The 26,489-nt window shown below is 38.6% G+C and overlaps 1 protein-coding gene across 1 annotated transcript in view; it reads left to right on the top strand.

Moving 5' to 3' along the window:
* The window catches only part of ANKRD13C (ankyrin repeat domain 13C), a 91,437-nt gene extending 73,382 nt beyond the window's left edge, over nucleotides 1-18,055 (top strand). The window contains exons 11-13 of the mRNA XM_053591808.1: nucleotides 1,132-1,230; nucleotides 4,286-4,386; nucleotides 16,431-18,055. Coding sequence (XP_053447783.1) covers nucleotides 1,132-1,230; nucleotides 4,286-4,386; nucleotides 16,431-16,561 — 331 coding nt within the window. The 3' untranslated portion in view covers nucleotides 16,562-18,055. The remainder of the gene's footprint in view (nucleotides 1-1,131; nucleotides 1,231-4,285; nucleotides 4,387-16,430) is intronic.
* Nucleotides 18,056-26,489: the final 8,434 nt, after the last annotated feature.

Genomic DNA, 26,489 nt, shown 5'->3' with positions numbered 1-26,489 from the left:
TTGATTCATGTTTATTACCATCATTTAGTAGAGTGCCTAGCATGGGGCTGTCCTCAGTATACAGGTATCAACTAAGACAATGATAAATGAATACAAAAATATTTATTTTTAATAAATTAATGAAGTTAGTTCTTGCAAACCATTCTTTCCTTTGGTGGAGAATAAAATATTACCTCTTTGCTTCTGTGTAGGAGGAAGTTTTCATCATTTTGTTTTTCTTATTGAAAGATTTATTATATTTTGCTAACTTCTCTACAGTGTTTCTATCTTAATATTTCATAGTATTAAACAAAATTTATGGGAGGCCATTGTTTTGGACTAGGCTTCTTCTGTGCTAGGCTCTAGCAGACCAGACAAATCCAGAATTTAGTCACTTCTGCTGAGTGTAATATAATCAAGAACTTTGAAATGGATCAATTTTCAAAAAAAAAAAAAAAAATAGGAGATTTGCAGTCAGCTTGCGTTAGCACAGTAACAAAGTTCTCTTTTTTTGAATCCCATAAGGAAGGCGACTTTGAAAGGACTAGATAGATCACGTTTTGTTCCCTGTTGCTGATTTCTTCATCCTTTTCCAGACTATAAAGCTAGCCTCGTCTGCTTAGCTCTTTAGCACACTCATTCTAGTTTATAGAACATGGTATCGCCTTGTACTAGGATTGCAAATAAAAGCCAATTAGAACTGGAAGCTAAATTTGTTACAGTTTTACCTTCTGATAATAGTTAATATGGAATTTTTTATTCTTCACAAAACTTTTTATTGGTCAGTGCTAAGACTAGTAGACAGTAAAGAAGATTAAATTGAATAAGTGACTTCAAAGATATGCAATGATAGTTTTAAGTGGCTTTATGGTCTAGTGATTTTCTTTGTTTTTAAAGATAGTGATTGTTAAAATTGTATTTAATGTAAAATTATTGAGGTCTGGTAACTTCTTTCTCAAAATTATTCTTGTTACCCTTGTTTTATATCTTATATACATATTGTTCGCTTTTAGCAAATTTTAATTTATTTTTATAGTTATAGTAAGAAAATTGAAATATTAATGAGTGTCATTGGAAGAATGCAGATTTTTCTTAGAAAGGTGATAGCTTATGGAAATAATTTCCTGACAATTTCTGTCTTGTCCATTTTAGAGCTCCTCATCTGGGCAGAGAGTTGGTGTGTAAAGAGAGTAAGAAAACATTTAAAGCCACAATAGCCATGAGCCAGGAATTTCCTTTAGGGATTGAATTGTAAGTTTATTACTAACCATAAATGTTTATGACGAAGGCTATCAAGCACTAACGGCTATAATAATGCTTACATTTGAGTGGAACCTTTGAAGCCTTTGAATATAAAAACTGAGAGCCTTACTAGTATGTGCACCTTTCTGGAATAATTAATTCTTCTTACTTTAACCTGATACATTTTTGAATACCTTTTTAAAAATTATAAGTGCAATACATGAATGCATGCTTATTGTTAAAAAAGTATAAAAGTATGGAAATTTATAGAACAAAACAGTGGTAGTTTTCTCTTATAACAATTAAGGACTGGTGTGGTTTTGTCTGTGCTTACCTGGTTTTTGCATTGGTTTTAATAAAAATGGTGGAATAGTCACTGTTTTGTTCTGTGAGTTCTTTTTTTCTTTTAAAAGTACGTGTATCTGAAAGTTCATACAGTATTTACATTTTCTTTTTCCTGAGTAATTTGAGGTATTGATATATTTGTCATTTTTAATCCTATACTGATAAATATTTTGATTATTTGTAGTTTGTCACTATGTTAATCAATATTGCAAGTGAATATCTTGATTATATCTTTTCAAACCTGTATTCACCAGGTACTTCCTTTAAAAGGAATCGATTAATATGTGTTGCCCCTCTAGTAGGTTGGGGCAAAATATAGACATATAAAATGTATAAATATATGTAATATATGATATATAATATATATACACATACATAAAATAAATATATATATATTTCTAATTTGGAGAGGGGGATGGAGTGGAAGATGAGTACCTAGAGCTGCCTCTGCTATACCTATAGCTTTAAGCTTCTTTTTAAAGTGGGGAAGGAGGATGAATTGAAGTCCCAGGCTATCTTTTCTTACTAGTTCTTTCCCTTTCTAATCTAGACTAATACATTAAATGGGGGGTGGGGGTGGGAGAGACTGGCCTAAAATGTTAAAAAAATCAAAATTCTCAGAAAAGAGAGCAGTACCCAAATTTTTCAATAAACATCCGGGCATGTACCATTCTACCTGACCTTGCCCCATACCCAGGCTTTAGAAGAGTAGATGTTCTATACAACCCTCACATTAGGTCAGAGAAATTAGTCTCAGAAAATGTGGGAAGCGAGATAGCCACACAGACACATCTGCCATAATCCGTCCTATCTGGGACCCAGTTGACTCAAAGATATACACATTTTATATTCTGCTTACTAATAAAGAAGAAAACTGTGGCTAATTTTAAGATGACATCAATTTTAAGATTTATCCCAGTTTCAAATGTGCTAGTACATGAAGAAAAGGTTTAAATTTATACAGTGTGGCATTTGTAATCAATAACCTGAAAAGTAATTAAATAAAGAACATAGCATGCAAATGCCAACAAAGCATTCATTCTAAAAGAAAAGATAAGAAGAAAAATCCCTCTTAATGCTGTGTAGAAAAACAAACAATCCCTCTTACCCACATACAAAATAAGTAAAGTAGATCATTCCGAGATGATAGATGTTGTAGAATGAAATGAAAAGGAGATAGTAAAACTAAGAAATAATTGAATACTAAATAGCGCTGTTATAAAACAAATACATCAGAAACAACAATGAACAAATTAGATGTGACTAAAAATTATAATTTGACAGCTTATGCTGTGGAAAAAGACATTTAGACATGAGAGAAACCATAGATATGATGGAGGACAGAGATGTTTCAATGTTGAACCGCTACTGTTCCACTTAAAAAGAGAACCTCCAGAATGTAACCAAAATAGTGTTCAAAATATGATAGAAGAAAATTTCTTTGTAATGAAGAACTGAATCTATGACATTAGTTTCCAAGAAAAATTCAAATAATGATTAGTAACTCAAATTATCCTGATTAAGCTATTGGGCTTCTGTCAGGCACTGTGGCTCATGCCTGTAATCCCAGCACTCTGGGAGGCCAAGGGGAGCGGACTGCTTGAAGCCTAGGGTTCAGTACAAGCCTGGGCAATATAGCAAGACTGTCTCTACCAAAAAAAAAAAAAAAAAAAAATCAGGCTTTAATTGTCAGTAAAGAAATTTAAAGGCATCCAGGCAGGAAAGGGGCAGAATCAACCTGGCTTTAAGTGTTTTCAGACGCTTTGACATTTCTGAAACAAAGAAAGTGCGATGTGATAGTATGTCTGTCACTCGTGTGTCAAGGCCACTAAAGACATCCACAGAATAAAAGAAATAGAGCAGGAAAGACAAATAATGCTACTTGAAAATGAACTCTATCCAACCAAAAGAAGAAAGAAGAAGGCTCTTTGTCTGCTTGCTCTGGTAGTGGAGGCCTGTTCTCTGTCTATGGCTCGTGGATTTTGCTCTGTAAGCCTGTATCTTGCCCTTAGTCTGTAAACCTGTTTCTCTTCCTCCATAAACTTTGTTTACATACTTGCCATAGAAAAAGAGCTGTCTCTTACCTTTTCTTCTGCATGAGAGGGACCCACTTCCAACTCCCTTTGGAAGTGCTCTAAATTTTCTCTTTGTTCTTCCTAAGTAAAATCTCTCTTTGTTACTCTGAAAAAAAAAAAAAGATGAAAGAAGAAATTGTAGTATAAGAACTAGCATGATATAGAACGTTAGGAGACATTATGCAATTGTAGTTCAGAGGGAAAGATACGTCACAAAATTTTACGTAAGCGAAATTTCTCTTTAAGACAAGAAACATTCTTTTTTCAAATATGTAAGAAATCAAAGAATATTAAGTATATACACACACATGATAGATTGTCAGTGAAAATCAGGTACCTGAACAGAGAGTCCTAAATAAAGACCTCAGGAATGTGTAGACTTCAGGAAGAAGGGAGATGTAAGCCTTGAATTATTTAAATATGGATCTAAAATCAAACTGTTACGCACAATAAAAATAAAAGTTATAAACTGTAACAGAGTAAAAAGAATAATAAAACATTTAAGATGAAGAGGGTATGTAATTTCTTCATCCTTAATATCGAAGTCAAAACTGCTGCTTTAGTTTGAAGCATGTGGATACAAACCAGCATAAGAACACAAGTAATTTCAACATGAAAACATTTTTCTTTTTTCCATTTTTCAGATTATTGAATGTTTTAGAAGTAATAGCTCCCTTCAAGCACTTTAACAAGCTTAGAGAATTTGTTCAGATGAAGCTTCCTCCAGGCTTTCCTGTAAAATTAGGTAAGAAAATAATTTAGATATAATTTTATTTAATAAATATGTTTTAAAGGAAAATAGCTTTCTACTTACTTGCATTTTTGAAGGAATTATATGCACTGATACTCATGTTTTGTCAGATATGTGAAGTACCTGATGGGAGTTCTAATTCTACTTGAGTACATTGCTAAGTGTTACAGCGCACAGCAACCTCAAACTTAACATTGACTGTTAAGGGATAAGAAGGTATTTCATACCAGAAGATGTGGACGTGGCTCAGTGCCTGTAGCTCAGTGGCTAGGGAGCCAGCCCCACACACCAGAGCTGGTGGCTTCGAACCCAGCCCAGGCCTGCTGAACAACAGTAACAACTACAACAAAAATAGCCAGGCGTTGTGGTGGGCGCTTGTGGTCCCAGCTGCTTGGGAGCTGAGGCAAGAGAATTGCTTAAGCCCAAGAGTTTGAGGTTGCTGTTAGCTTTGATACCACGGCACTCTACCAAGGGTGACTTAGTAATACGCTGTCTCAAAAACAAAACAAACAAACAAACAAAAAAAAAAACCAAAAAACTGTGAACTCTGATTTTTACATATACTTATCTTTCTAGCTTATGTCAGAAAACTGGAGATTATTAAAAGGTGTTCTAGGAGTTTAGGCTTAAATTTAATATTAATTTAAGCTTCACAAGAAACTTTATTTTTTTTATTTTTTATTTTTTATTATTAAATCATAGCTGTGTACATTAATGCAATCATGGGGCATCATACACTGGTTTTATAGACCTTTTGACACATTTTCATCACACTGGTTGACATAGCCTTCCTGGCATTTTCTTAGTTATTGTGTTATGACATTTATATTCTATATTTACTAAGTTTCACATGTACCCTTGTAAGATGCACCACAGGTGTAATCCCACCAATCACCCTCCCTCCATGCAGCCTCCCCCCTCCCTCCCCTCCCTCTTCCCCTTCCCCCTATTCTCAGGTTATAACTGGGTTATAGCTTTCATGTGAGAGCCATAAATTAGTTTCATAGTAGGGCTGAATACATTGGATACTTTTTCTTCCATTCTTGAGATACTTTACTAAGAAGAATATGTTCCAGCTCCATCCATGTGAACATGAAAGAGGTAAAGTCTCCATCTTTCTTTAAGGCTGCATAATATTCCATGGTGTACATATACCACAATTTATTAATCCATTCATGGATCGATGGGCACTTGGGCTTTTTCCATGACTTAGCAATTATGAATTGAGTTGCAATAAATATTCTGGTACAAATATCTTTGTTATGATGTGATTTTTGGTCTTCTGGTCTTCTTAATTCCTAGTAGAGGAATTATACGATTGAATGACAGATCTATTTTTAGATCTCTAAGTGTTCTCCAATCTTACTGGAGTTAGATGATATCTCAAAGTAGTTTTGATTTGCATTTCTCTGATGATTAAAGATGATGAGCATTTTTTCATATGTCTGTAGGCCATGCACCTGTCTTCTTCAGAGAAGTTTCTCTTCAAGTCCCTTGCCCAGGCTGCGATGGGATCACTTGTTCTTTTCTTGCTTATACGTTTGAGTTCTGTGTGGATTCTGGTTATTAAACCTTTGTAAGAGATAACCTGCAAATATCTACTCCCATTCTGAGGGCTGTTTGCTTGCTTTACTTACTGTGTTCTTGGCTGTGCAGAAACTTTTTAGTTTGATCAGGTCCTAGTAGTGTATTTTTTGAAGCTGCTTCAATTGCCCGTGGGGTCCTCCTCATAAAATACTCACCCAGACCGATTTCTTCAAGGGTTTTCCCTGCACTCTCTTCTAGTATTTTTATAGTTTCGTGTCTTAAGTTTAAATCTTTAATCCAGTGAGAATCTATCTTAGTTAATAGTGAAAGGTGTGGGTCCAGTTTCAGTCTTCTACAGGTTGCCAGCCAGTTCACCCAGCACCATTTGTTAAATAGGGAATCTTTTCCCCACTGGATGTTTTTAATTGGCTTGTCAAAGATCAAATAACGATAAGTACCTGGATTCATCTCTTGGTTCTCTATTCTGTTCCAGACATCTACTTCTCTGTTTTTGTGCCAGTACCATGCTGTTTTGATCACCATCGATTTGTAGGATAGTCTGAGGTCTGGTAGCATGATTCTTCCTGCTTTGTTTTTATTTCTGAGTAATGTCTTGGCTATTCAAGGTTTTTTCTGATTCCATATAAAACGAAGTATTATTTTTTCAAGATCTTTAAAGTATGACAGTGGAGCTTTAATAGGGATTGCATTAAAATTGTATATTGCTTTGGGTAGTATGGACATTTTAACAATGCTGATTCTTCCAGCCATGAGCATGGTATGCTTTTCCATTTGTTAACATTTTCAGCTATTTCTTTTCATAGAGTTTCATACTTTATAGAGATCTTTCACGTCATTTGTTAGATAAACTCCCAAATATTTCATCTTCTTTGGCACTACTGTGAACGGAATAGAGTCCTTAACTGTTTTTTCAGCTTGACTATTGTTGGTGTGTGTATATATATGTATAAAGGCTACCGATTTATGAATGTTGATTTTGCAACCTGAGATGCTGCTGTATTCCTTGGTCACTTCTAAGATTTTTGTAGAATCCCTGGTGTTTTCTAGGTATACAATCATATCATCTGTGAAGAGCGAAAGTTTGATCTCTTCTGAATCTATATGGATACCCTTGATCACCTTTTCTTTCCTAATTGTGATGGCTAAACCTTCCATTACAATGTTAAAGAGCAATGGAGACAATGGGCAGCCTTGTCTGGTTCCTGATCTGAGTGGAAATGATTTCACTTTAACTCCATTCAATACGATATTGGCTGTGGGTTTGCTGTAGATGGCCTCTATCAGTTTAAAAAATGTCCTTTTTATACCACTTTTCTTAAGTGTTCTGATCATGAAGGGATGCTGGATATTATCAAAAGCTTTTTCTGCATCAATTGAGAGAATCATGTGGTCTTTGTTTATTAATTCATTTATGTGCTGAATTATATTTATAGATTTATGTATATTGAACCAGCCTTGAGACCCTGGGATAAAACCGACTTGGTCATGATGTATAATTTGTTTGCTGTGTTTCTGGATTCTGTGTGTTAGGATCTTGTTGAATATTTTTGCATCTATATTCATTAGTGATAATTGGTCTATAATTTTTTTTTCTTGTTGTGTCTTTTCCTGGTTTGGGGATCAGGGTGATGTTTTCTTCATAGAACGTGTTGGGTAGTCTTCCTTCTTTTTCTACATTTTGGAACAGGTTGAGTAATATAGGTACTAGTTCCTCTTTAAAGGTTTGGTGGAATTCTGATGTGAAGCCATCTGGTCCCAGGCTTTTCCTTTTAGGGAGATTTTGTATGGTTGATGCTATTTCAGAACTTGATATTGGGCTGTTCAACATTTCCACTTGATTCTGTCTAAGTCTTGGAAGGTGACGTGCTTCCAAGTATTGGTCAATTTCCTTCAGATTTTCATATTTCTGAGAATAAAGTTTCTTGTAATATTCATTAAAGATTTTTTGAATTTCTGAGGAGTCTGTTGTTATTTTGTCTTTGTCATTTCTGATTGATGAGATTAGAGATTTTACTCTTTTTTTCCTGGTCTTAGGTTAGCCAAAGGTTTATCTATTTTATTGACCTTTTCAAAAAACTAACTTTTTGATTTATTGATCTGTTGTATTATTCTTTTGTTTTCAATTTCATTTCATTCTGCTCTAAGTTTGGTTATTTCTTTTCTTCTACTGGGTTTGGGGTTGGAATGTTCTTCCTTTTCCAGTTGCTTGAGATGTCCCATTAAGTTGTTAACTTCCTCTCTTTCCGTTCTCTTGAGGAAGGCTTGCAGTGCTATAAATTTCCCTCTTAAGACTGCCTTTGCGGTATCCAGAGGTTCTGATAATTTGTGTCTTCATTGTCATTTTGTTCCAAAAATTTGGCAATTTCCTTCTTAATCTCATCTCTGACCCAGCTATCATTCAGCATAAGGTTATTTAACTTTCATGTTTCTGTATGAGTATGTAGATTCCTGTTGTTACTGAGTTCAACTTTTATTCCATGGTGGTCAGAGAAGATGCAAGGAATAATTTCTATTCCTTTAAATTTACTGAGGTTAGACTTGTTACCTAAGATGTGATCGATTTTGGAGTATGTTCTGTGGACTGACGAGAAGTATGTGTATTCAGTTTTGTTGGGATGAAATGTTCTGTAGATGTCTGCTAAATCCAAATGTTGTTGGATGGTTAGTTTTAAATCTAAAATTTCTTTGCTCAGCTTCTTTATTGGAGGATCTATCCAACACAGCTAAAGGAGTGTTGAAATCTCCGACTATTATGGAGCTGGAGGAAATCAAGTTGCTCATGTCTGTTAGAGTTTCTCTTATATATTGAGGTGCATTCTGGTTGGGTGCATAGATATTAATTATTGAAATCTCATCATATTGAGTATTACCCTTAACAAATATGAAGTGACCATTCTTATCCTTCCTTACTTTTGTTGGTTTAAAGCCTATTGTTTCTGCAAATAGAATTGCAACACCTGCTTTTTTCTGATTACCATTTGCCTGAAATATGGACAACCATCTTTTCACCCTGAGTCTATATTTATCTTTTAAGGTAAGATGTGACTCTTGTATGCAGCAAATATCTGGCCTGAGTTTTTGTATCCAGTCAGTTAACTCTGCCTCTTTAGAGGACAGTTTAAGCCGTTCACATTAATGGAGAATATTGATAAGTCTGGTAAAATCTTGGGTATCGAGTTTTTCGAAAGTCCAGTGGACATTTTTAATCCTTTCGCCACTGTGGAAGTTGGAGTTTGATCAAAAGTTTCTGAGTGAGTTTACTTTTGTGGTAGAGGATTGGACTGGTCATTATGGAGGATAGGTCTGAGAATATCCTGAAGAGCTGGTTTGGTTATGGCAAATTTCTTCAACATATGAATGTCATTAAAGTATTTAATTTCTCCATCATCAATGAAACTCAGTTTAGCTGGATACAGGACCCTGGGTTGAACGTTATTTTTCTTTAGGAGATCAAAAGTCGATGACTACCCTTTTCTGGCTTGAAAAGTTTCAGCAGAGAGATCTGCAGTCATTCTAATATTCTTCCCTTTGTAAATAATGGATTTCTTACATCTGGCTGCTTTTAGAATTTTCTCCTTCATATTACTTTAGTGAAGTTAATTATGATATGCCTGGGGGATGTCTTATTCAGATTGAGTCATGGTGGGGTTCTGAAACTGTCTGCTATCTGAATTTCAGAACCTCTAGGCATGTCTGGAAAATTCTCTTTCATAATTTCATGGAGTAGGGCCTCTGTGCTTTGCAAGGCCACTTCATCACTTTCAGGGATTCCAATGAGGCCTTCTTCGAATTATCCCAGAGCTCTCTGAGAGAATGATCCATTTTTGCTCTCCATTTCTCTTCCTCTTTGAGATTTGGGAGCGTTCAAAGGCTTTGTCTTCAATGTCAGAAATCCTTTCTTCTGCTTGCTCCACTCTGTTACAGAGGGATTCTACTGTATTTTTCAGATCTTTGAGGGCTGCAAATTCTTGCTTCAATGCATCAAAATCTTTGGTGGTTTTGTCTTTAAATTCGTTAAATTCTTGAGACAACTTTTGAATTGCTCCTCGAATTTCTAATTCCAAATTTTCCTCCATTGTATTAATCTTGTTTGCAATTCAAATTCTGAATTCGATTTCTGACATCTCGGCCAGCTGTTTATGAATGGGATCTTTAGTTACATCTGCCATATCTTTCCTTGGGGGCAGGGGGTTGATCTATTCTGGTTATTCATGTTACCAGAATTTTTCCACTGATTCCACCCCATGATTGTTTTACACCATTTGATTTTTCCCCTGGAGCTTTGTCAAGGACCTGTACAGTGCTATGGCCTGAGAAACTGGGGACCTGTTTGGTGTGGTGGGGCTAAGTGGTTCTGTCTTATTTTCAGCTGGTCTCTGTTCAACCCTAGTGAAACAGTTACTCTGGGTTGAAGTCTCAGCTGTGGAGAAATACCAGCAATTAAGTCACCCCTTTCCCTACAGGCAACAATTGGAAAAGGAAAATCAAACCTTCCTACAACCACTCTCCCAGGGCATCACTTTAGTAGTCCTTGGGCGATTGGCTCTGTTCAAAAGGTCCAAATTAATTGTCTCAGTCAGCACCTGTCTCAGGTGGGAGAGTTTAAAAGGTCTCTGGCAACTGGATTGTAGGGGTGTGGTGACAACTCAGATACTACTTGCTCTGGTGCTCTGTGAAGTTAGGAGTACCCACCCAGCAAATAGATCAGTCTGGGAAGGTTGCTGCCTCCTTCCCCACCTTGCACCTCTGTCACACCCAGTCACTGATAGCCCCGCAGGGCTGTGACCCAGTTGCCTCTAGTGAACAGATACTCCAGTGGTTTGCACCTGCCTGAATCACAAGGAAATCTGTTTCTGCTCAGCCAGGCTTCTGCGCTCTGCCTCTATCCAGCAGGGAGAGGTGAGGCCTGACAACCTCAGGCGCTTGATGGAGGCTAGGGGGTGTTCACTTAGTTCCAGCCCCACCCCTGATTGATGTTACTGCCAGAACAGAACAGAACAACTTTGCGGGAATTTGTTTCTGTCCCTGCTAAATTCCAGTGCAGAAGAGAAGCTGTTTGGAGTTCCCAGAGCCTGCGCCTCAGGTTCTGTCTTTGCTCCTGCAGGTTTGTATTCCATTAGCTGTCAGTTCTAGCCTCCTGCCTTCCTTTGTCTATAGGCTGATGATCCCCTGAGGGCCGGGTATGTCTTAGGCTCAGTAAAGTGGTCCTCTGGGTCAGCCCCACCCTGGGAATTTCTCAGCTCTGTGCATACGTTTCTAGTCCCCCTGCTCCACCCAGGCCAGTACCGTCTCGGGCAAACCCTTTACTCCCGGGGCCTGCGTTTCCGTCCCAAATCTGTTCCTCGGTGGTTGCCACCTAAGAAGATGCCTGGCCTCCTCTGGTTGCCCAGGGAGACAGGGGGTGTCGCTTTGGAATATCTGGGAGTGAGCCCTATTGTTGCCGAAAACAGCAGCTGCTGCTCTGCGCCTCGGGGTACCGCCGCTCCAGTGTGGTTCTCTCTCAGCCGACTGTCCTCTCCTCACGCCGATGCTGCAGAATCAGTACTGACCAGCTGCAGTCTAGGCCCTGTCCATATCCCTCGAGAAATCAACCAAGAATCTGGACTCCTGGGGGACAGGCCTCCAGACCTCAGAGTCGGGGGGAGTGCTGGGAGCTCAGAATTGCAGGTAAAGAATATATACAGTTCTATACCATTTTATGCCTGGCAGTAGAATGCCATGGCACCCTAGTAGGGGAAGTATGTCCAGTTTTAAAGGGTCTCTCCCGTGGAGTGTAGTGGGAGGACCTTTGAACTCTGCTCGTTTGTTTTTGGGGCACTCGAGCCGTTCTCTTGAGGGAGGGGACTCCTGTCCGCTTGGTGATGGATTTTATACCATTTGTTTGTATCCTTGGGGTCACAGCTCACTTCAGCAGGGTTGTTGCACGTTCTTCAACCTTCTCTCTTGGGGCAGCTCTGATCCACCAGGTTACTTGCTAAATTTCTGTTCTTTAACTCTTCTTCTGGACGGGAGCCTCTGTGGAAAGCTGGCTTCAGTCAGCCATCTTGTCTCCGCCCTCCATAAGAAGTTGAATACCATCTATAGGTCCAGTGCCCCAGTAATTAATCAGTGCTTTTTATGTGCCAGACACTCTTCCTGGGATGGGGACAGAAAAAAACCCGTGCCCTCTTTGTTTACATTTTAGTGAGAGGGAAAAATAAATACATAATACATACAAACTTTATATAATTTATGAGCTATTTCTGCTAGCTTTGGATTTATTTTGTTTTTTTCCTATGTTCTTGAAGTAGAAGCTTACATTCATTATTGAGACTTTTCCTCTTTTCTTGAAGCATGCATTTAGTGCTGAACATTCCCTGCTCAGCCCTGCTTTCCCTATGCTTCACAAATTTTGATATATTTTAATGTCCTTTTCCTTCAGTTCAGTGTATTTTATTTCCACTGAGATTTCTCCTTTAATATGTAGGTTATTTAAGAGTGTCCTTTAGTTTCCAAATGTTTGAGGATTCTCTTAATATCTTCCTATTATTAATTTCCAATTTAATTCTATTGTGGTCAGAGAAAGATAAAGCATAGAAATTAATGAAAGAAAAAAAAAAACAGAAAAATGGGTGGCGCCTGTGGCTCAAGGAGTAGGGCGCCAGTCCCATATGCCGGAGGTGGCGGGTTCAAACCCAGCCCCGGCCAAAAACCACCAAAAAAACCCAGAAAAATAATAGAGAAACAAAGGGCTGATTGTTTGAAAAGATCAATAATCTACAAGTTTATAGAAAGACTGGTAAAAACGAGAGAAAGCACAAGTTTCTGATGTAAAGAATGAAAGGGAGAGCACTGTGCACAGTGCAGAAGGGAAAGGGCGACGGTAAGTGCAGCGAGGAAGCAGGAGAGACAAGATGGAAAACCTTCCTCAACTGCAAATGACGTGATTCTATTGGTAGAACATTCCAGAGATTACCAAAGACAATAAATAAATAAAGCCGGAATTACTGAATTTATCAGGGTTGCAGGTTACAAGTTAAACATAAAAATTAGTAGTCTTTCTGTATACTAACATTTGACACATAGATACCAAAATTAAAAATCAAATACCATTTGCAATCACTGAAAAAAATAGTAGTACTTAGATTATCAATCAGACAATTCTTATACAGGACTTATGTGCTGAAAACTACATAACAATGCTGAAAGAAATGAAAAAAGATCTAAACAAATATATTATTTCTTACTGTTGCATGTGAATCTATTAATATAATTATCTCAAGGCCTGGCGCGTGTCTCATGTCCGTAATCCCAGCACTGGGAGGCTGAGGCAGGTGGATTGCTTGGGATGAGGTGTTCAAGAACAGCCTGAGCAAGAGTGAGACCCTATCTCCTCTAAAACCAGAAAAATTAGCCGGGTGTGGCGCCTATAGGCCCAGCTACTCAGGAGGTTGAGGCAAGAGGATTGCTTGAACCCAAGATTTTGTGATTGCTGAGCTCTGATTCCCCGGCAACAGATTCCCCGGCAACTGTTCCTCCAGTGTGGGGCAACAGAATGAGAGTGTCTGTGTGTGTGTGTCTCTCTCTCTCTCTCTCTCTCTCTCTCTCTCTCTCTCGTATATAGTTATCTCAAAATAAAAAGTTTACTCCCTTCTTTAGTCCATTGTAGATTGGGCATTCTCTCTTCAACTCTTACATATTTATTATTGATATTTGTATTATTATATCTGGTGAAAACTTTTCTATTTTTTTTTTTTTTCCCAGATACAAACTTTTCTATTTTTATCTTACTTCCTTTTCAGTATTTGATTGTTAATTGGGAGTCATTGTCTCAATGACTGACAGATAAGTCATTCAGATTTCTCCAGCTTCTTTGGCGGAGCTTTCCCATGGTTTTCTGCTTGCCTCTGGCTGCTCCCTCTGGAGCACATCTCTCCCCCCCCCCTTTTACACTTAAGTATATTAGGGGGGCATAGACATTCTAGTTGCTTTGTACAGTTCAAGTGCTAAGGGTGCCCATTCCCCAGTAGCATGCATCATAGCCGTTAGCTGTGAATTCACCTGTCCCTTTCTCTCCCTTCCACCTGCTTGGTTTCTGTTGAGTTTTACTTTCCTGCATCCCTTTTCCTTCTTGTCTCCTTATGTTAGATTCTCATACATCTGCTAAAACTTCAGATGCATTGCTACTGTGGTCACAGCTCTCTACTGGGTTCTGTCTGATCCACAGTAAAAGCCAAAGTCCTTTCCTGGGCCCAGCTCCCTTCCCCTGACTCAGGCTGCCTGCTTCCCCTCCCACCTCAGCTGCTCATTGTCCCCTCATTCACTGACCTCCTGGCTGCTCCCAGAATAAACCGGACAATTCCTTTTAGGGCTTTTGTTCTTGTTCCTTCTATTTGGAATTTTCATCCTCCAGGCAACTTCATGGTTTGTTCTTAGGTCAGGTCTTTGCTGAAAAGTCAGTTCCTTAAGGTTTCCCTCTGATTGCCCTATTCAACAACTGTTACCCCAGCAGGAGGCTTCCTGTTCCCCTGCCATGTTTTAATTTTCTCTAGATACTTATCACCCTTACTTTTTACTTAATCTGTTCTCTGTCTCTCCCAACCACTGTCCTCTCCATAAATGCATAAGTTTTGTTTCTTGTTTACTGATATGTAACTAATGTCTAGAACAGGTCAGCCAACTTTTTCTGAAAGATAATAAACATTTTAGCCTCTTTGAGGCATATGGTTTCTTTAATCTTTTTTTTTTAGAGACAGAGTCTCACTTTATCACCCTCCATAGAGTGCTGTGGTGTCACAGCTCACAGCAACCTACAATTCCTGGGCTTAGGTGATTCTCTTGCCTCTGCCTCCCAAGCAGCTGGGACTACAGGTGCCTGCCACAACGCCTAGCTGTTCTTTTTTTCTGGCTATTTTTTTGTTGCAGTTCGGCCGGGGCCGGGTTTGAACCAGCCCCCCTTGGTATATGGGGCCGGCGCCCTACTCGCCAAGCCACAGGCGCCGCCCAAGGCATATAGTTTCTGTCACTGCTACTCAATTCTTTTTCTTTTTCTTTTTGGTGAACAAAAACAGCCACAGAGAACAAGTAGACTGATGGACCAACGAGAAGATTTATGGGCGCTAGAGTTTGACTTTCATGGAATTTTCACCTCTTGAAATACTATTTTTTTCCTCAATTATTTAAAAATGTAAAATCTTTTCTTAGCTTACAAGCCCTATAAAAATAGTTCTGGAAAAAGGCTGTTTGCTGACCACTGGATTAGGATGGCATCAATACACAGTAAACATAAATAAATGTGGGGTTTTTCCCCCCTAAAAATAACTGGAAACACTCTAATACTTACGTTGACTTTTGTGTTTGTCTAATTCAGGTATTTTGTTTTCTTTTTTACATGAGACTATTGCTTTCTCCAGTAAAATCTACCTCTCATCAGTCAATCTTCACTTGTTATATGTCTTTACTCTTAGCAGACACTTGAGTTACTTCCACAGACTAATTTCTGAAGGGTTTCATAGTTATTTTATAAGATGAAATCCCTGAGGTTCTTAAATGAAATTATTGATAGGAATCAGAATCCAGGTTTTATGATTTATGCTCTTTCCAGTAACTCATGTTAGAAATAGAACTAAGCAGAATGATTAATGTATTTCCCATTTTAAATGCCAAATTTCACTTATAAAAAAATTTTAGCCAGAAATATATTTCATTTGGAAGCATATTAGACGTACTGGTATGGTGTCAACTCTAGTTTTGATGAGATTTTGTCTCCCTTATTTAAGTGATGGATTTGTTTTAGTGTTTTAAAACAAGGATTAGTGTATTTGACTTGAGCTAATAAGAAGGAAAATAAATCAGCTCAAAGCAGGTTATATACTCTAATCTGGAAAAAAGATGTCGAAATGCAACGTGCAAGTACCAAAGTGGCTGTTCCTCGGCCCTAAGAAAAAGAAAAAAGATTATTATGATTAGGAAGAAATAGGATCTTGAATTTTTAAAATAAAAAATTCTGGATGTCTCTGTATCTTTCATTCCTCACCCATCAATATCCAGACCCTTGTCTAAACCACACACTCAGGATTAAATACACACTTGGATTTCTCTGGTCCTTGAGTGGTGGCTTTTTACTTTTTTTTTTTTTTAATTTAAACTATTTTATTTTATTTTGAGACAGAGCCTCAAGCTGTCACCCTGGGTGGAGTGCTGTGGCATCACAGCTCACAGCAACCTCCAACTCCTGCCTCTGCCTCCCAAATAGCTGGGACTACAGGCGCCTGCCACAACGCCCAGCTATTTTTTTGGTTGTAGCCGTCATTGTTGTTTGGTGGGCCCGGGCTGGATTCGAACCCTCCAACTCAGGTGTATCGGGCTGGCACCTTGGCCGCTTGAGCCAGAGGCGCTGAGCCTGTCTTTTTACATTTAGGGATATGGACATCTCCAGTAGTACTTACAGTCTATGAACAGATCTATTAATACTCGATCTACCATGTTATCACTTCTTTGTCTCTCTGCAGATATTCCTGTGTTTCCCACAATCACAGCCACTGTGACTTTTCAGGAGTTTCGCTATGATGAGTTTGATGGTTCCATCTTTGCTATACCTGATGACTACAAGGAAGACCCGAGCCGGTTTCCTGATCTTTAACTGACATGGAAAATAATGCCATCTAATCAAGGAAGAAGGATGCAGAGACTCCACAGTGAATCCAAATAGAAGGGATACATGCTTTCAGCCAAGAAAAGGGATCACACATTGAATTGACACATCAGTGATAGGATGTAAGGAAATGGGCCTCTAAGGATTTTATCACATTTCCTGATGTGCCATTTTCAGTCTTTTAAAAAAAATACTTATTATAATTGTAATAGTTTGACATGTTAATTACCCTAAGACCTTCGTATGTAAAGCAGCTATGAGTGCTATGATTTGTTTTTAAAAAATTTTTACACTTGTTGAAATATATATGCATATAAATATATCTATATCTGTATCTAAAACACTCCTGGACCATTAACATAAAAGTCTTAAGAGATATGAAGCCCTTTTAAACCTGTCATCTTCTATTCAAGGTGACATTTATAAATATTCCTTCCAAGCTTTGTTTTCATAAAATGTAAACTATGTAACATTATGTATATGTAGTTCAGTAATTTGAATGTTTGTTCAATATAATGAACTAGAAGGAATGCAATTTTCTGTAGATGAATGAACCAAATGGTACCCATTAAACAATTGCATTTATATGTTGCAATACATTTCAGAAGGAGCATTCACTCTGCAGGGAATAAGGTACCTCCTTTAGCACCTTAGTGCAATTCATTGTGGTGCTATTTGTTTTTACTTGAATTCTTTCTTCAATGGAAAATGTTTGTTACTAATATTCCTTTCATAGAACCTCTATTTTTTTTTTTAACTTGAGTTTAATAGTTCTTGTTATGTTCATGATAAGATATGGTTAGCATGCTTAAAGATATTCCTCTTCCAAATCTCAGCACTTTAAAAAAATTCCAGATTTTTAAACTTGCTTCCTAGTAAGTGCACATCAGTTTGATTATTTTGTTTGTTTTTAGTGGAATATGGATGCAATGGTGTCAATTTTGAAAAACAATTCACATATTTTGGACAACCCTACATATTTAATGTTTTCAAAATAAGGTAAAAACATTTTATATGCTAACAGAATATATTTGTTACAAGTTAAAGTTCAGAAGTATACACAAGATTGACAGTTCTATTGTTTATTTTTTTGAAGTCACTGGAAAATATTTATTGATCTTAATTATCTCCAAAGTGTTAAAATCATGCAATACTCATTTTTGCACTGAAAATTTTTCATATTTATTCCAAGATGGTTTAAAGGTCCAAGAATGAAAATATACTAGGGAGAATATTGTACATGTATAAGAGTCACAAAGTATCATGTTATATTAAAGAGCTTAGCTAAATGTTTTTTAAATGTATCCTGATAAATGTATTGAGTGCATCTATCAAGTTTTCTTAGAGTGACCAATAGTTTAAACTTTTTCCAGCATTTTAGATCATTTGAAATGTGTTTAGAGACCCTATTGAAGAGATGATTTATTTAAAAATCCAAAGCATCAATCGTAAGAAAAATTTTATAATAAACATATTGAAAGCCACATATTCCATACTGATGCATACATTGCAGATATTAACATTTTATTAAATACATTTTATAATGAAGACAAATAATCATGGTTAAAGACCTTATTACTACCTTACATGGGTCATGAGTTTTGGGGAAAGAGTTGGTAAATCCAGACTAGCCTTGTTAAATAGAAGTTGATCCCTATTATTTAGGGAATGGTTGTAGATCAAGTGGCTTAGAGACTGAATTATCCAGTCAGTGGTTATATGACATGTGAGATGCTGAAAGGCAGTGATCACAGCCTAAAAGGGCTTCCTTACTTTGTAGGAACATGGGATACTTTCCAAAATATACTGCAGGTTTTTCCGTAAGCGCAGACACATCTTAGGAAGAAGCATGGCAAATTGCAGCTTGGGGTTTTTCAGTTCCCTAACAGCTATAAGTATTTGCTGGGGTACACTGGAGATAGGAAGACCACTGAAAAATTTTGCACTTGGCTTTTGTTTTTAAGACTTACTTTCTTTAAAGGATAGCAGAAACAGATAATTCATCCCAAAATGTCTTTTTTCCGATCACAAAGAACAAACAAAATGTCAGTATTTCTTATGATGATGGAAAAAAAAATTAATGCAAATAAACTTTTCACAATATTAGATTTTTCAAAATGTGCCTTTTAATCCAGTTAATGAAGCTGTAAGTAGTGTTTCAAATAAATAGGGCATAATATGGTATATTTTGATAATCTCACATGAAAATCAAGATTTTGTAATATAGAAACTGTTTAAATTGGGGGTGTCCATGAGATAGTCATCCTAACTGCCACCAGGTATCTAAAGACCATATAGTTCCCGTCCTCAAGAAAATAGTTCTTGGATGAGACAGTTTGTTCTCCGAGACATTCATATACAGAGAATTAATAAAAAGGAAGTATAAAGCAGATTATTGTGAGTACAAGTTCCTATCATGGTTTGCAAATTGACACTTCGGTCAGCCAACCGAAGTACCTGAAAAACAAATTTCCTTCTCCTGGTCAGAACCCCACTCACGCTAATAAAAATGGGTTTTTATAGGGTTATCCAGATGCAGTTACTTATTCACACTTTGGGGGAGGGAGATGAATAATGATTGTTTAATGAAACCTCTTCCTGATTTTCACTAAGTCTACAGGAAAGATTTGTTTCAAGGCCATGAAAAGGCTGGAGTAAATATTGGAAGTAAATACAGTTGGCCCTTGAATAACGCAGGGGTTGTGGGCCCAGTGCAGTTCAAACCCGAGTTGCTCAAGAGTTGACTACTGAATTAAAGTGTACTCCCTTTTGCTCATTCGTGTTGTATTTTCAATGTGCTGGAGAAAAAGTTGGAGTAGAAATTGTAGGTGAATTTGAAGACCCGCTTGTACTATGCTAGCCTTTCGGGAGGCTGAGGCAAGAGAATCACCCAAGCCCAGGAGTTGGAGGTTGCTGTGAGCTGTGAGACAGCCCCGCACTCTGCCGAGGGCGATAGAGTGAGACTCCTGTCTCTACAAAAAAAAAAAAAAAAAAAGTTGAGTGAAAGAATTACTGATGTCTGATTAATTAGCATGGGATCTAATATGCCTCTGTTAATTCCAGCAAAAAGTATCTTAATCATGTTTTCTAAAATTAACAAAATGCGTCCTTGATAAAGGTGCTGTATCTGGAAACTGGAGCCTTTCAAAGACAAGGACAGTGAAACCTGTAGCCAGCAGAACGCACAGGAGTGTTAAATCACTCCAGCAAAACCAAGCTCAGGAAAAGCCTGGGGTTTGTTTACATACTATGAATTAGCAAAAATTACTTTCACAAAGCATTTATATGTCTGAAATCTGGGCAGTGGTATCTTTGGTTGCATCTAAAACTTCATGACATGCTAAATATCCAAAGCAATAATATCCTGAAGGGGTGGGCGGCGAGACCACAACGGGAAGTGTTTATGCACCTAACATAGAAAGGTGCAGCAGCAACATGAATTCAAAGCTGAGAAGCACAGGGCACGGGCGTAGGGCACCCGGAGTTAACAGGACTGGCAGGGCTGGACGCTGCTCTGTGTGGGTCAGTGCGTGCGTGAGTGGTGGGCGAGGGTGAAGGCCTGGAACGTTACCGTACACTTAGGCTACGTTACATTTTTAGAAAAACTTTTCCTTTCTTCAATAATACATTAACCTCAGTTTATTTTAATTTTGTACTTTACAAACTTTTAGCCAGATCCAGTGGCTCCTATTTGTAATCTCAGTGCTTTGGAAGGCCAAGACTGGAGTATTGCTCTGAGCTAGGTGTTAAGACCTAGTGAGACCCCATGTAAAAAAAAAAAAAAAAAAAAGAAAAATTGTTTAAATTAGCTCTGTGTTGATATTCATGTGCAGTCATAGCTACCTGGGAGGCTGAGGCAGGAGGATTGTTTGAACCCAGGAATTTAAGGCTGCAGGGAGCTATGTACGCTCCAACTACAGCACTCTAGCCTGGATGAGAGTAAGACCCTGTGTCTAATAAAATAAACTTTATGATGTTTTAAAACTGTTGACTTGTAATAAAAATGTAGCTTAAACCACAAACACATTATAAAGCCATACAAAAATAGTCTTTCCTTAGATCCTTATTCTAACAGGGGGTCGTGACCCCTTTGGGGGTCGAACAACCCTTTGCCCTTTCACGGGGTCGCCTAAGACTATCGGAAAACATATATTTCTGATGGTCTTAGGAACCGACACCGCTCCTCATGGTTGGGGGTCACCACAACAAGAGGAACTGTATTAAAGGGTCGCGGCATTAGGAAGGTTGAGAACCACTGTTAAGCTTTTTCCTGCTTACATTTCTTTAACTTTTTGAACTTTTTTGTTAAGTCATCCACAGGGTCAGAGATAACAGCCCCCACTGCTTCCCACCTCCACATCTTGTGCTGCCAGGTCTTCAAGGACGGAGCCGTGGTAACAAAGCTGCCTTCGGAAGCCCTGGTCTTGTACCACCTGCCTGTGCTTGTGTTCAGCTAACTTTTCTTTTTTAGGAGCACACTGCGCTGACAGACAGTCTGTACAGGAGCCAGTAACAGTAGCTTATCATGGAGTGTTCCGTTCGGGGCGCGACCGCGTGCTCTAGACTTGGGTACAAGTGGCAGCGCAGTGCGCGCGGGGGGCTGTGCGGGAACAGCTGCAGTCGTCACTAGCAACGGGAACTTCTCAGCACCTTATAATCTTAGGGGACTGTCACAGACCGAGACAGCATTGTGCAGCACGTGACTGATGAGTACAGGTGGTGTAGGTCAGGGCCACAGGATTGAAACAGACTGTCGCTCATACACAGCGTGGTTTCTCTGCTGCCGCTGTGGGGTGAGCGAGCACGCCGGCCTGCAGTTGCTCCGCCTTCCCCTGGATCCCCCTTCAGCTGTCCAGCCGTGTGGGTCCAGCTCCACGATGAAGCGTCCTGGCTTCTGCAAGACACCCCTGCCACGAAGGGCAGGACCAGCGAGGCCTGGCCAGGGCTTCAGTCCACTCTGTGGGCTCCACCTTGCGCTGTCACTGGTCCAGCTTCTTACCGCCTGCCCTGCCCGCCGTCATCTTCAACCTCCTGCAGCACAGAGACCACTTAACCAGCTGCTACAATGAAGGCCAAATCCCTGCGAATCCTTCCTCCTACAGGCTCCGCTGCTCCGATCGAATCCTGACTGCTCCATTAATTCCATGGGAAGACAGAAACATTCCTCATCTACCTGAGGCTTGTCCACCAAGACTCAGCATTTAACAAATTGTAGCTTTGTCAACTTAGTGAATGAAAAAAGGCAATTTTTACCATTTAATTCATTGTTAAAATTATATTTAGAATATCTGCAGAAAGCTCAACCTATGTATATCCGCAATGTTAGGCAGAAAATTTTAAAACTACATTTTGGGGTAACTGAACAGCAAAATTAAACATCTTTTGGAACATTCTATTGTTTAATTTGTAACCCTATATCCTCCATTTTTCATGCACAAACCATACATTATCTTTTATTTTTAAGAAAAAGACACGGTGACACTAATTTTAGTGACATTGTATTATGAAAATAATCTTTAATAAAGAGACTACTTTGAAAAGCATGTGAATGTGTCGCTTTTATTATTTTTGTAAGGACATTATTTTATTTATTTATTTTTTTGTAGAGACAGAGTCTCACTTTATTGCCCTTGGTAGAGTGCCGTGGCGTCACACGGCTCACAGCAACCTCCAGCTCTTGGGCTTACACGATTCTCCTGCCTCAGCCTCCCGAGCAGCTGGGACTACAGGCGTGTGCCACAACGCCCGGCTATTTTTCTGTTGCAGTTTGGCCCGGGGCTGGGTCCGAACCCGCCACCCTCGGCATATGGGGCCGGCGCCCTACTCACTGAGCCACAGGCACCGCCCAGTAAGGACATTATTTTATTGGTAATTAAATATATTACTTAGACCCTTACTCTGCTGTCTTAGATTGTTTAGCATTTGCTACTATATACTTTATATTCTTAAGAATATTACCACTATAAAAGAATTATTATGGTCCTTATGTAAGTTATTTTAAGAATGTCTAAATGAACGTCATAGATACTTAAGTACAAAAGGGAAATGGGAACACAACAGTAAAGCATCAAATATCAGAAAACATTTAGAGAAGTATAATCACTACTTCTAATAAAGCCTTATTAATGGACATACTCTAGATGCTTCTAAAATGGAAGTATTAGTAGCAATTCCATTACATCCATTTTTAAATTGAAAACAACTACATGTACTTGATCAGAAAAATAGTTGAAGCAGGACGGGTAAAATGCATCAGGTAGTTCTGAGACAGACTGAAGAACAAATCTCAATTCAGTTTAAAGGTGTCAATCTGCAGACAGCTTCAACTCTTCAAATAGTGCCCACCCACAAGTGGTAGTCTTACTAGACTAAAAAAATGGCCTATTGAGCGACAATACCGCATAAGCAGGACAGTGTGCGGCCGGAAGCCCACTCGGCTGCCTTTTTATGTTACAGGCACACAATTTGCTGCACATGGCAGGTAAGTGTCTTTTACCAATTACAGGTTTGTGGCAACCCTGTGTCAAGTGCCTTGGCCCCATTTCTCCAAATAGTATGCATTCACTTTGTGTCTCGGACACATTTTGGTAATTCTTGCAGGATTTCACACTTTTGCATTATTACTACATTACGAGGACCTGTGACCAGTGATTTTGATGTTATTACTGTAATTGTTTTAGGGCACCATGAACGATCACGTCCACGTAAGACTTACACTCAGACTGCTCTGCCATCAGGACCCATCCTCTCCATGTCCAAGGGTCTCTCTCTTCCCTGAGACACAACAGTATTAAAATTAGGTCAATTAACAACCCATAGTAGCCACTGGGATTTGAAGGAAGAGGGGCAGGTCTATCAAAAGTTTAAATCGAAAGCTGGAAATGATTCAACTTAGTGAGGAAGGCACGTGGAAAGCCAAGATGGGCCCAAAGCTGGCCTGTTAAACCAGGCAGCCGAACCGTGAACGCAAAGGCCAACTTTCTCGGAGGGAATGAGAAGTGCTAATCCAGTGAACACACGCGTGGTGAGAGAGTACGACAGCCTGACTGCTGACAGGAAAATTTGATGGTCTCCAGAGAAGAGAAAACCAGCCACAACATTCCCTTAAGCCAAAGTCTGATCCAGAGCAAGGCCCTCTTCTCAATTCTATGAAGGTTGAGAGAAGTGAGGAAACTGAAGCCAAGACAGACACTAGCAGAGGTGGTTTACGAGGTTTAAGGAAAGGAAGCCATCTTTGTGATCTAAAAACGCAAGGCAAAGCAGCGAGTGCTGACACCCATCCTGCAGCAATTACCCAGATCCAGGTAAGCTCACTGATGAAGACCTCGGAGGGGGTTAAATAGCAGATTTACAAGTAGACGAAACAGCCTAGCAAGAGAGAAGTCAGGGCCTCCGTCAAAGCTTCAAAGCAGTCTGACTCTCCGTTGACTTCTGAAGCCATCCCTTAGTTACCATTTTAAAAATCCTAGGGCCCTTAAGACGTAGGTGCTGCAGAAACGGAACAGCAGCACATCCCTAGGGCATGGTTTACTTAGTATGTTTTTTTTTTTTTTTCATTTTTTGGCTGGGGTTGTGTTTGAACCCACCACCTCCGGCATATGGGGCCAGCGCCCTACTCCTTTGAGCTCCAGGCGCTGCCTGGTTTACTTAGTATGTTAAGGCCACTGTTCAGACCTGCTGCTCAGAAACAAAGGTTCATCTCAAAATATTACTATTGCTCATTGACCATGGCCCTGGCTACCCAAGAGCTCTGATGAAGACATACAGCACACAATCCATTCTGTACCGATGCATCAACGGGTAATTTTAACTTTCAAGTTTTATTTGAGAAATAATTTCCTAAAAGTATACTGGCATAGTTAAGTGATTCTTGTGATGCCTAAGCAAAGTTAATTGAAAACTTTCTGTAAAGAATTCACCATCCTTGATGCCATTAAGAACATTCACGATCCAGAGGTCAAAACATCGACATCACAGGAGTTTGAAAAATGTTGATTCCAACCTTCACGACCTTCACGGATGACTTTGCTGGGTCGAGACCTCCATGGAAGTCATTGACATCCAGTAGAAAAGAGCAAGAGGACGGGGAGTGGACCCTGGAGAGCTGGACTGCTGTTATCTCTGGAGAACTTGGTGAATGAGGAGCTGCTTCCTATGGGTGAGGCAGGTGGTTTCCTGAGAGGGAACCCCACGTGGTGAAGATGCTGTCAGCACTGCTGACACAACAAAGAAACTAGAACATGACACGAGCTCAGTGGATAAAGCAGACAGAAGGGTTTGAGAAGATACAACTTTCAAACTTTCCCTCTGGGTATAATGCTATCAAACTGCATTGCATGCTACAGAGAAATCTTTTATAAAATGAGTCAAACCTCATTGTTTCAGCAATCACAGCCTCTCATCCAGCAGACATCATCAGGGCAAGATCCTCTGTCAGCAAAGAAGATCCGAACTTTTTGAAGACTGATGGTTGCTAACATTTTAAGCAGTATTTTGGAATTAGGGTATATATATTGTTTCAGACACAATGCTAGTGCACACTTAATAGACTACATTTAGTGTGCACATTTTTCTATACAGTGGAAAACCAAAAATTATTGTCTTTATTGCAGTGGTCCAGAAGCAAACCTGGCGCGTCGGAGGTATGCCTGTATTTTGTAGGGCAGCTGTCACTTTCATTTTACGCCTAGAACACTGAAGTAAAAAAAAAAAAAAAAAAAAAACCAGCTCCCCAGTTCTACTAAATTAGTCTCAAATTCACGACTGGACTTCTTAAAAAATCTTTCCATCTGAAAAGGCTCATTATATATATAACCACCACCATGCATTCCCTTCAGAAGAATTTAGGCAAACAAGGACATTTTTCCAACAAAGCCATTTTATTTTTAAATCATTTTTACTACCAAATACAGAACAAAACTCATTGTGGAGGCAGTGTTCACCTGATTTCAACCGGTCATCTTGTAAAAGGTGTGTGTCCCAGTGTAACACGACCTCTGTGCAGAAAACATTTGTTGAAAATAAATATCCCAAGAATGGATGATCTTCACTGCACTATGTTAAAACAAAAAGTTAATCCCTTTAGAAAAGTTAGTATATTTATATTCAGAGACTACAAGTGAGGGAACAGACTTATAATACTAGGTTCACCACATGAAACTTCCAATATTCTACTCATTTCTGACTTACAAAAATGGTCAAGTCACATGGTTCTGCCTTTACCTACTAAAAAAGTTTTAAATGTCTTTTGTGTTCAACTTTTTAAAAAATGCAGTGATTGTTAGGACCATTACTAGAACTTCTTATACTCATAGACAAAATTCCTTTTGATAAAATCTTTAAAAAGTTACTTACTACAAACTGTAAAAACAATGCTGCTCTTCTGTATGGCATTACAACTTTAGAATAGTTAAAAAAAAATCCAATTTATATACTGAACCTTGGATAAAAGCTACAATTCCAAGTTTCATTTTCCCTTAATTCCAGCCATCCCGACACTACTTACTTCATAACTGAATATACTATTTACTACTGTACAGTAGATACGTGTCACTGACAGATACTACTCCAGAAAAGGCAAATATTTATATTTCACTGAAAATATAAATTTACTAGATATAGTTGGGGTCATTTATTCATCCTAAAGTTCATTGCTTTACCCAATCCCATTCCCACACCTGAACCGTAAGAAATAAAATCATAATACTAAGCTAAAAAAATGACTGTTTTGGATAGAAATTAAATCATTATTGACAATTCTGATGACAACTACCACTACAGTGATGGAATTCATGTTGTTACTATGTTTAAATGTTGATAGAAAGGAAAAGAACTTAATTTGTGAAATGAATGAGGTAAATGTCATACATTCAGTAGCGTAAATAAATACAAATACGGTTTTACAGGAACATGAACA

This window comes from Nycticebus coucang, chromosome 5 (genome assembly GCF_027406575.1).
Source record: "Nycticebus coucang isolate mNycCou1 chromosome 5, mNycCou1.pri, whole genome shotgun sequence".
Lineage (NCBI taxonomy): Eukaryota > Metazoa > Chordata > Mammalia > Primates > Lorisidae > Nycticebus > Nycticebus coucang.
The sequence above is the reverse complement of the archived record's forward strand: the minus strand, read 5'-3'. Positions and strand labels throughout refer to the sequence as shown.